Here is an 11,974-nt window from a genome sequence, read left to right on the forward strand (position 1 = left end):
ACAACAACTTTTCTATTTCATCTGTTATGGGAGGCCTCTGTTTTGTCAAACTTGTAACCCCCTTAGCAGCACTAGTACTTCTATTCCCTGGTTATGCTTTAAAAATGTATTGATGGTGGATCTCAGTAGCTTAAGCTGAGACTCTAAAGCAGTCACACGAATGCCTCTTTCATACTTTTCAGTAATCTCTTTTCTGAGTTCAATTGTGGTTCTTAGCATTTTCCTTTTCTGCTTGTCTGCAGTGGCTTTCTTGGGACCCATGTTTTTGTCAAAGTACAGTACAAAAAACCACAAAAACGGAGGAAATAGATCAAAACACTCGAAGCACAGCTGAGTAGGTTTAAACTACGCCTGGGAACAACATCATTGACTCTGGTACATTACCTTTGTTGGGAGATGGATTCCTCATCTTTGGAGGGCGCCAGCAATGGAGGGTAGTGTGAAAGGGGCTTACTACAAAAGTAACTCAGACTCAGGACAGCCACGGGGGATGGCAAGGGGCAGCTCGGGAGCAAGAGGGAGGATGGAAATGATGTAGTAAAGTTTCCATCATCTTCTAAGCTCCAAGCTTTTCTAAGGATTATGCTCCCGTGTGATGTCCTTATATAATGTCGGGAGATTGTGATTCCGCTCGTAGGTGGCGCTGTATGTCGGTGGGGCATGGTGTATCTTGGCCCAGGTGTTCAAGATGGCGCTGGCCACATGGAGCCGCTTTCTCTTTTGACTGAGGTGGGATTAGCATCTCCGACAGGGCAGCGCCTGAAATCAAGGTCTGTGGGCAGTCACTTGGACAAAGAAAAGGGATTAAGGGCTTACCCAGAAGGGTAGTGGTGAGAGGAGTCAATAGGGATGAATGTTGCCTACAGCTAACCTTTATGATTAAATGATTTAAATATATATTATATATATATATATATATATATATATATATATATATATATATATATATATATATATATATATATATATATATATATATATATATATATATATATATATATATATATATATATATATATATATATATATATTATATATATATAATAAATAATCAGGACAGCAAAAGACTAGATAGTTTTTTATTTATTTATTTACACCAAGATTTTTGGAATAAATTTCCCATCCTCAGGCCTACAATAAAATCAATTTGTACAATCTTAAAAGCTTGCTGAAATAACTAATGTATTGATAAGATATTTAGTTAAATAATATAACAGTCATTCTTGGGCTAGAAGTAAAATACAAATTACACAATTCAGCAAGTTCTGTAGGTAAAAAACTCATATCAATACACTAGCTATTTTAGCATGCTTTTAAGATTATACAATTTGATTTGATTTTGTCCATGATGATGGGAAGTCATTCTCAAAACGATTTCCAGTCTTCTCATCCTAACTTTAGTAAACATGAGCTTGACAGAAATTAAAATCTTACAATTTTATATATAGTATATATACATATATATATATATAATATATAGATGCATCCATACAATATACGAACTTCTTATTTTACATATACTGTACTTGTGTTATAGTGTCTCTTTGGACACAGTATTAGTAAAATAAGAGACTTATTTGTGGAATGTCATAACATTTTAAATTTTGTTAAAAGGAGGTGAATAGCAACACATTGTCCAGCTATTCTTATGCAGAATTCACGGATAAACAGGTGAAGGTATATTATTGAAATTATTTATCTTTCTGAAATATAATTACGCCTTGTCTTTCAATTAACTTTTCCAGGTGTTTTGAAATTATTTTTTTTTATCTTAAGTATGAATACATCTTTTCTTTCCATTTCCTCTTCCAGGTGTATGTAAGCTAAGATCTTGACAAGTGGTGGAAACTCACTGGGGTAAAAAGCAAACACCTTAAATTCCTTACAAACACATAACCTGTACTTGGGGAAGAATTGGACATATATAAATGAGACTGAAGTGGAGAATAAAGAACATTTTTGTGCATATGTTTAAAATGGGTTGAATGATTTTTAAGCCAAAGAATTAACAGTTGTGGGTGCATGTAAAATTCCTGTACTTTTGCATGGTAAATATTTATACCTGCTATAACCCTGCTCAGAATTCCTTCCCTCTTTATATCTCTGCTGAAGATTAAGGCTTTGGGAGTGGTTATGCATATCAGGGTATATTTTCTTATTGCATTCATTTTAACGTACTTGAACTTCTATGTTTTGTTTTGTGGAACATATTTGTCCATCACATTTAAGGTTAGCATCTGTCAGCTTTGTAAGTAAATGGATCCCTCTCATGAAATGTATTATTTTCACTTGTAACGAGCTTTTTTCTGTATTGTAGTGTGTAGATTTGCCTTATTTAGAGCTGCTTTTTTACCTGCTTTTCCACCAGTCACACTCAGGTTATGTTTATTAGACACAAGGAAATCTTGGTTTTTTCTAGGAATAGTCACTTAACTGATTATTTCTGTTGGTATGCTGCAGATGAAAGTGAACTTTATAATCTGCCATTATTTTGAAAGCTGCTTGACTATTTTAAGCATTATATAGTGTTTGCTGTTTGGGTGTTTTAACTAACTGGCAAAGTTTTTGTATAAGATGCACTCAAGACATTTTTAATGGAAAGACAACAGCATATAGTGTTCTCTTGTCATGAATTATCTAAAAGCACTGATCATTTGATGTTTCTAGTTACACTCCTGGCAAAAAAATTTGAGAGGTGAATGGCACATATGAGGTACTGCATGTCAGAGGAGCCTATGTGCAAAAACATAGTTTTGAGATATAACGCTTTAAAGTTTAACATTTGTACTGGAACCAACTTATATCATGGAACTTTTGACCATAAGTGTAGGGGGATTAAGGGTGGTTTTCGTTTGAAACTTGTTCCCACTTGAAAATTACATGTCTTTTCTGTGTCTTCCCACCACATTCAATATTGCCATGTTTGAGGGTTAGGCCCCTCTGACATGCAGTGCCTCATATGTCTGTTATGTTAATTTAGTTAAGTTTGTATATGTGTCTGAGATGCAGTCAGAAGTGCTATGAAGAGGAAAATGAATGTGCAATTTTATGATCATTTTAGTCACGTACTCGGAGTTTTTTATTTTCGAACTCTTGAAATTCTTATTTCCATGCAAAAGGACTAGTCATATTTGAAATTGAGGTAAATAGCAACCTCAAGGTCTTATATTTTATTTCAATAAATAAAGATATTTTGAGTAAAAATACATTTTATTTTCATTTTTATTTAACTGCTGTTAACTGATAGTAGTGTTATCAGGTGTGAAAGGTAAGTTTTTGTAGCCCTTTATTTATGGGGATAATATAGGGTATACAGTATGAGGCCTTATTCTAGTTGAGTTAGTTGAACACAGACGGATAACGCTGGTCATGAAATAGATTTTTATTTGTGTTTTGTCTTCCTTGTAATTGTTTGTAAATCTTGTAGGTGTCATTGTCAGATTCTTGTTAACAGTCGTGTTCTGCCATTGGGCTGCTTAGTAGAGTCAAGACTAACTTATAGATTTGATCAAGTTTTGATGGCAGCCGGCCCTATGAGAGCTGTTAATCAGCTCAGTGGTCTGGTTAAACTATTTTAATAATAAATGTAGCAGTGATGATTTATCCTCCATTCAGATTTAGTGTTACTGTATGAAGAACCTAATGTACTAACTTCTCTTTAGTACCCTATGTTATGTTACATATACAAACACTGTTATTGAACATTTTTCACCAGCAATGGTTATGTTAAAGCAAAACATAGTCATTTTCAACTCGGCTCCCTTTTGAGACATGCGTGAAGTAACCTGAACACCCAAATTATTATTGTTACAAGCATAAAGTTCAATTACATCCTCTCCAAGCATAAAGAATTCCCCCCCCCTCCCAGAGTACATGCCACCTGCTGATCTCATGTACTAACCAATTCAGTACAGTATACTAATATAAAATTGCATTTCACATCTTGTAGATTATTGTAGTTTTCTATTTTTCAAGTGGTCTAGGATTAGAACGCAGCATTGCATAAAGACCTATACCTGTTCTGAGTTTGTAATGTGTTCCTGCAAATTATAAATCTCTTACTTTTTTCTGAGGGCCTGATGCCTAGTGGAGCGGACCAACCAAGCATTAGATTCCATTGCCTGGTAGAACAAGAGAGACCATAGTTAGAAGATGGTATGAATGACAACTTGTTGACAAGTTGAGTGCATTTTCACGCTTCCATTTTTATCAGAACTTTGTATAGAGGGTTGTCAGTTGTTACATAAGTAATTTAACAGCTACTTTATTACTTTTACAGTTTTCTAAAGTTATTAGTGCAGTGTAATTGTCAAAATGGTATGTTTGTGTGTGATATTTATGTATTGTTATTAGGTTTGTCCATGTATGCATATTTACGTAGTAAATAGTCACTAGGCCAGTAGTAATACATGCCCCAAGACTAAAGACTAATGCATTGATTATTGTTTGTTTTTTACATTTATGGTAGCATTTACTCGCCTTTAGTTCTGTTTTCATACACAGAAGGAGCAGGAGAGTGCCAACAAAAGAATATCATTGTGTACATTTTGTATACAGTGTCACCTCAACTTAACAGACAGCTCAGAGGTCTGCCCCTTCCATTAAGTAACAAAATCTGCTAAGTAACAAAGACCCATACAATAGGGTACCCAGGGGCTAATTCTCTTAGCTTATAGTATAGTGCAATTCCATATAAAACATCTAATATTCTAGCCTAACCACGACTGTATTTTGTAATTGTCATTCAATTTGTATAATTCAGATATATATCTGCAAAGTGAATTGCTTCTAACAACATGTGAACATTCCTCTACTTACTTATGCTTACAATATGTGTAAAGTACTATATATACAAAACATACAATATTACATTGTTAAAAGAAACATTTCCTTTTTAAACATAATTACTGAAAATCTTCAAAACAAAAAATTGACAGAGAGAGAAAGAGAGTGCAAGAATGAAAGGCAAGCTAATACTTTCTAAGCTTGTAGTTTATCCTAACATGATGTATATGTGTGTATACCCTGTACACATGCACCCATACTGAAAACTGCAACAGTACATTGATGTATTGAATTAAGTACTGTACAGTACAGTACTGCTTCAAGTAATGCCAATGGAAATAATGTAGGAAAGAGAAAGAGAGAGAGAGAAGGTTGGGCCCATGCAAAATATGTATTGTTCCCTAACACGATGCACAAAGAGGAAACCTTTGGTCATGTATGTCATGTTTTGGTCACCATCCACCCTCACAGGCACAGCCAGTAAAGTGTCAGTCAACATGGGTGTGTTTGTTTATTCATTCACCCTCCACCTTCACAGGCACAAACAAGAAGGCTTCAGTCCACTGTCGTACTTACTGGATTTCTCCAGTAAGTACAAAATATTTTTATACTGTACAGTAATCCCTTGATTATCCGAATTAGTAAAGCCAAAGCCCTGTTGGATAATGGTGAAGTCCTGATAAGGGTGGGTAAAAAAAATTTATAGGTGTTCAAGGGCAATTCTGTACCCTTCCTCACCTAACCTTGTCAGTACCACATAATGGTAAACACTCAATATGCTTATAAAGAACAACCATCACCCGTGACATCAGAGTATTGTACCACAAAAAAACTCCCATATAGCTAAAAGGGTTATGTATGAAAAAATTAAACTAAAAGCATGTCTCAGGTCTAGTGCACATTAAAATATCGAGAGTTTTAGGTAGTTATGAAATGAGGCACCTTGTAGTTGGAGTTGTCTCACCCATTTATTATCAGTGGCTTTGCAAATTGTAATTGGCAATTTGGTGCTATATATGCTCAGTGTTTGCTAAAGCTTTGGTAAAAAAATAATGTGTCTGCATCTTTGAAACTAAAGAGATGGCCTCAATATCAAAAAATGTCGGTTACTAATTGAAAAGTAATTTTTTCATATATTATTAATTTTGGAGGTTGTCCTAACAATGATAATTGTTATGAAAGGTAACATTGTCTTGTACTACTGGTTAGATAATTGGATTTTATAACCGTATTTATTTTTGGATCAAACAAACAAAATGCATACTTTCAGATTTTAGTATTGTATGGGTAATCAGACTAGTCAGCCTAGGTCACTGGTAACTGTTGCATGTTCCCATATTGTTGGGATATGCTTCATTTTTAGTGGTTTCACCACTCGAAAATAATCTTTTTTTACTTTGGAAATTCAGAATGGTTATTGAAATGAAATAATAGAATTAAATTTTTTAAAGATTATTTTTCTATTACCGCTGCAGATCTTGGAAGTAGAATTGGTTCAGTAAATTATATTGGTTGCAGGTAAACTTTATACTTTTTAACCAGACATGCTTTTATATATGTTGGAAATAAGGCAACTGTCTCTTGAAATTTCCTTCACTTTTTATGGGTACTTGTAATGGGAACTGAGTGCTTTGCATTTTAACGTGGTTGGTTTGGTATATGCAAGAAAATTAATATTAGTTACTTTAGTGCTTGTGTTTTTGTTACTTGCAGGTGTAGGGTATGCACAGACAATCCTCAGAATAAATAATTACTATAGTTAGAAGCATTTTTCAGAAAGATATTTCTTCTTTGCAAACTAGGAACTCAGGCTTGGCCCATGCAGCTACTTCATCGATTGATCCAACTAACGTATGTAAGTTGAATGACAATTAGGTTGAAAATCAGGTTTTGCAAGCTTGGGATGATCCACTGCATTACTCACTTGAATTACTCACTCTGTATGAAAATCGTTACCACTTTAAGATTCCACCTTTACCTATGCAATTTTGATTAACTTTAAATCACTAAGCTTCATTGTGACTCCTATTTTACAAGTTTGCACATTTTTCAGCTGATAATTTGAGCTTGGTCAGTGGCGTAAGTGTTTGCACCTTTAATAAAATGGTTGGCAGGTATTTATAAAATAGTTATCATCAGTTACATGCTTTTGCAGTTATAGAAAATATCCAGAATTTGTTTTTTAACTACTGCTCCCAGCATCATTTATTTGTTGTATACATCTCAGTTTATAGCAGTGGCACTGTATTAAACTTTTTAGGAATTTTACATTTAAGGAACTAAATGTTTTATTGGATGATGACATTTTCAAATGAAACAAACATTACTATTACTGATGCCAGTATTCCGGTCAGAGTTGATCATTTAGATCTTGATAACTTTTAAGAATAAATTGAGCGATAATTTAAAGGTTAGTTTTACAATCTTGATCAGGGTGATGCCAAAACACTCGCTTCACTTGTTCTTTTTCTCACCGTCTGACCATGAGTATTTAGGCTTTTATATTCACTTGTCAGAAACTTTATTACAGTGTGTTTTTTGTGGATTTGATTCATCATTTAAGCTTGTCATTAGTACAATTTGTTGTTTATTAGGATGGTTATGAAGGCTTTATTGATTGTGTCTAGGTATGTTATTTTTATAAAGCTTTGCTGTCATATGCTTTTGAATCTTGAGAGGCCTTTTTACAGATTAACAAAGCAAGCAATTGAAAGAGACTATAAAATTTAATTATTCAAGTGATTGTTCTGAATCTGAATGCAAAATATGGTGTGAAGACAGTTTTGTCAGCCAAGTTTCAGCACAACATTTATTATTTTTCATAGCAGTGCAGCAAGCTACAAAGAAAAGGTGGAATCTAGGACCCAATGTATGCTTATGACTGTTATTAACTGTAGAATCATAAGACAGTTATAGAAAAGTTTCAGAGGTGGAAGAAAGTTATAAAAAACAAAAGATGGTGCAGAGCCTAGAAAGTGGCAATGTAGATGTTAAAAGGTGAGGTAGTGAAGGTGAATGGATTAATTGTTGTCACATGGGATGCCCTGTATTTTCAAGTTTAAATGGAATAAAGGAATAATCGATTCCCTGAGTGTAGACCACCAAGTAGTGACAAACCTTGGAAGAAGTATAACATTTCTATAAAAAATTGTGAGGCAATATCAAGTCACCAAGAAAAAAGTAGCAGATACCACCTGAGTCAATACGGGTAAATAGGAGTTTTGTACAATGCAGAGATAAAGTACTGACAGGTCTGCAGTATCGAGAGAATGTATGTTAAAACTTTTTATGTCAGCTTATCAGTGAGCAAGGAATATTGTCATAGCATAAGGGTAGGTGTATTTAGTGAATTTATGCATATGTGTTATATGACCTACATGGATAATGCTGAACTTAATTCAACATTAGGTAGCTGTTTGTCAGTAATGATAACTTGATCTCCTACACATTTTTTAAAGCGAATGGTGTTCAGCAGTACACTGCAAGTTTTTTTGACAGGTGAGACTCATTTTTCTTGATTATTTACCTATTGTAAACTCCCAATTTCCTCTAAAAACCTGTATTAGATTTTAATTTGTTTTTTGCTCTCCTTTTGTTGAAATTTTCACTTCATTACAGTAAAATTTACTCATCAAGGCAGGTCATACAGTCTTTGGTGTGGCTTTCAAGGTAACAGTTTTTCAGTACCATACTCAAAGTCTGTAGGCTTGTACCCAGTGACCTAAAGTAATTACAGTATGTTGTACCCAATGCATGCTTTGCAATTTGTAAGTTTCTAAATATACTTGTGAAGACTGCATTCCAGACTTTCAACCACAACGTCCTCAGTTATGTAGTGATTTGTTGTAAGTGCTTTACCATTCAGGTTTATGATAGCTTTGAGCCCAAGTTGGGAAGATATCTAGTTGAAGTGAATTTTTTTTCCTTCAAATTGTTCCACATTTGTGCAGTATCATTTTGTTTTGCTCACTTCCCTTTGATGGTGTAGGGTTTCAGATGAAATTTATTTGCATGCTAAGTAGTTGCAGTTGCAGTTGTGTTTAGTGCTGCTGAGATGGGAATACTTGCTTTCTTTTTGACTGTGCACAGTAGTGCATTAAGACTTGAGCCAGTTTTTTTTTTAATATAAATGTAGTTTGCATCTACTTCAAATTTAGTCAACCATAAAGATATAAGTTGCATTGTCTTCAGCTGTGTAGCTGTTTTTAAGAAATTATAAACTCTAAAATTTTTATTATCTAATAGTGAAAATATTGCAGTTCAGGGTCTCATACTCTTATTAATTTAAAAACAATAAATACTGTCACTGCTGAGATTCAAGATTTTGATGAGTGAGTGTGTTGTATAGGAAATGTATTCATCGGATCAACCTCTGGATTAAAAAAGAAAACATGATTAACTAGATAATCATGGTTGATACTTTTTTAAATGGCAACTCAGTTGAATCTGATTTCACTGTATCGCAAAATTCTTTTATGATTACTGTGTTATGAACATCTTTATTCTTTTAAAGATTTACTTAGAATATATATTATTATCCTTCATACTAATGAAACATGGTATCTTCCCAGTCATCACCCCAGACCTCAACGCAACCTACTTTAGCTCCCTTAAGACCCTTGAAAACCACTGCCTTGGACAAGCATACATCACTGAGGTCGATCTCTGAAGAGAGTAGCTCACCTACTACCTCAATCCCCAAATCACCTGCTACTAACAAGCAGCCTAGCAGTGCAGCGAGAGTACGCTCCATCGATAAGCTTAAGGCCGATGGTCAGTCACTGGAAAGGAAAGAGTTTCCAAGACCACCATACCCATATTCTTGCATCACTGCTTTGGCTTTGAAAAACAGTAAGGAGGGAACGTTACAGGTTCAGGAAATCTATAAATTTATCCAATTGTTTTTTCCCTTCTTTCGCACAGGTCCTTCACACTGGCAGAATGCCATAAGGCATTGCCTCAGCATGAATAAGTGCTTTATAAAATTAGTGGTTCCAAGGTTAGGTGATCGAAGGTGTCATTTATGGACAGTTGACAAAAAGTACTCTTCAAAATTAGAACAAGATTTAAATAAGTATCTTTTTAAATATGTAGATGATATCGAAAGTTCAATGGAATACCCAGAGTTTCTTGGCCCCCTCACGAATGGAGAATTACGAATTGAATATTCAAGTAGTGATGATGAAACTGAGGATGAAGACAGCTCTACAGCAGCTGCCAGCATTCCAAAATCAACTATCAAGTCAAAAGAAGACGACCATTCACACTCTCCTTTCCTTGTCACGGGGGATGTTTCTGTTTCGAACACCAATATCTCTATCCAGAATTTGCATGATAGTTCTGTTCAGGAAAAGCACAATGCCACAGCAGCCACTGATGCGCCTGAAGTAATTGTTCTTGAATAATGAGTTAGCCAGTCAAGGTTCGTCTAGACAAGTAACTGTAGAATGAAAAGATGTTTCTTTGTTATTGCAATGAAGAAATATGTGCATTCATTAAATTATGTCATATGCCAGGATGTTCGTAAGGTGTACTAAGATTTTTTTTCACAATTATGACGTAGATTACATTCTTGATTTTTCCAGGCTACAGAACATATGTCAAATCCTTGTTTATAGGTACAATATTTATTTAACACAAAATTGTGTTACAGATTGAGATATAGAATTGGGAAAGATGAAAAGTTTACAAATTGGAGGTGTGCAGTTTTGCATATCTTTCGATATACTCTAATATGATGCAATTTTGCTTTTCTGTACTGTGTCAATTTTTTGGTGTTTTTTCTTTTTGCATATTGATTGGAAAAGTAAAGATGATGTACCACATCATCTCACACACACACTGTGTAAAAGTTGCTGATTTTTTTTTTTTTTTACTTGTGGGCAATCCAGATTGCTTTAACCCAGATGGGATGTGAACTGGTATATCAGTAAAATGTGAAGTACATGCATGTTGAGTAAATATTCCAGGCCTCTTTTAACTTCAGTATTGAAATGTGTTATTGAGCAGTCTGCAGTCATTAATTACCACAGAATATTTTCGATCTTACAAACAGCGTGACTTTGATTAAGAGGAATCAAAGGTTTAGATTTAGATTAGAGGTTTGTGACCAAAAGTATTGGGAATATTGTTTTTGTATATGGACTTTTGAGTTAAAATTCTTTTATCACAGTAATTTTACATGTTTTAAAACAATTGTTTTACTGTGTAATACTATTGATGGTGCCTGCTAAAGTATTGCAATACTGAATTGTGACCAGGTTAAGCTTCTTCATGAATGTCCATGAGTAGAACTTGTTTGAACTTGATTTATTGTCTCGTCCATAGATGATATGCTTGTTCATTTTCTTTTAGTGTATTGATCCTTCAAATGAGTTGCCATTTATTCTGTGATGTTTGAACATGATAGTACAAGTAAGGTAATTAAAACTTGTATATATTTTGTGATATCATTCTCTTTTTCATGTAAATAACTTGTAAACAGCATTAATAGTCCTTTTTTGCTTTGAAAGGTTTAGTAACAGGCAGAATTCCGTTGTGCTAATGTTATGTAATGTTGAAAATTTTGTATATGTTTGTGTACAGATGTATTTTTTTTTTTACTGATCGGGTATATTGAGATCTCATTGTTGTAAGTTATGTTAAAACCATATATAACATTTTTTTATAAATGTTAGATTTTATATTATTCATTTTGAAAGATTTCAGAATTATTTTAAGCCAGCATTTTGTATTTGCTAACTGGAGAATTGTATGTGGTTTTTGAATGCTTTTGTAATTAGTAATAAAGTTGATTACATATTTTTATAAATAAAAGTGACAAGTTATTAGCTTTTCATATTAACCTTCAGCAGTGATGATGTTAAAATTTGGTTTTGTAAAAAAATTTTTAGAAGTGTACAATGTTGGTATTGTTTCATATACTTGAATGTGGATGTACCCAAACCTATCCAAGGGCGGTTGTATCCTACCTGGCCAGGGACTCCTGCTATCCAAGGGCGGTTGTATCCTACCTGGCCAGGGACTCCTGCTCCCATAAATGGATACATCCTAACCTAGTGGAAGTGGGTGGGGGAGACCTTTGCCTCCTGGAATTCTCAGTAACCTTACAGTAAAGAGGTGTATATATCATAACTTAAAATGCTGTGCCCTACCTGGTTGTCCCATCTTAATCTAGCCCCAGAATAGT

At 34.2% G+C, this 11,974-nt stretch overlaps 1 protein-coding gene across 6 annotated transcripts in view; it reads left to right on the plus strand.

The window, feature by feature from the left end:
• LOC136832138 (microtubule-associated protein futsch-like) overlaps positions 1 to 11,612 on the plus strand; it is a 92,953-nt gene extending 81,341 nt beyond the window's left edge. For 2 of the 6 annotated variants that reach the window (XM_067092804.1, XM_067092807.1), the window contains 2 exons: positions 6,588 to 6,640; positions 9,357 to 11,612. In XM_067092804.1, the coding sequence (XP_066948905.1) occupies positions 6,588 to 6,626 (39 nt within the window). In that variant the 3' untranslated portion in view covers positions 6,627 to 6,640; positions 9,357 to 11,612. Of the gene's footprint in view, positions 1 to 1,812; positions 3,205 to 6,561; positions 6,641 to 9,356 lie in introns of those variants that run through there. The other 4 variants (XM_067092799.1, XM_067092800.1, XM_067092803.1 and 1 more) reach the window with 3 other exon arrangements.
• The last annotated feature ends 362 nt before the right edge of the window (positions 11,613 to 11,974 follow it).

This window comes from Macrobrachium rosenbergii, chromosome 49 (genome assembly GCF_040412425.1).
Source record: "Macrobrachium rosenbergii isolate ZJJX-2024 chromosome 49, ASM4041242v1, whole genome shotgun sequence".
In the NCBI taxonomy this organism is placed as follows: Eukaryota; Metazoa; Arthropoda; class Malacostraca; order Decapoda; family Palaemonidae; genus Macrobrachium; species Macrobrachium rosenbergii.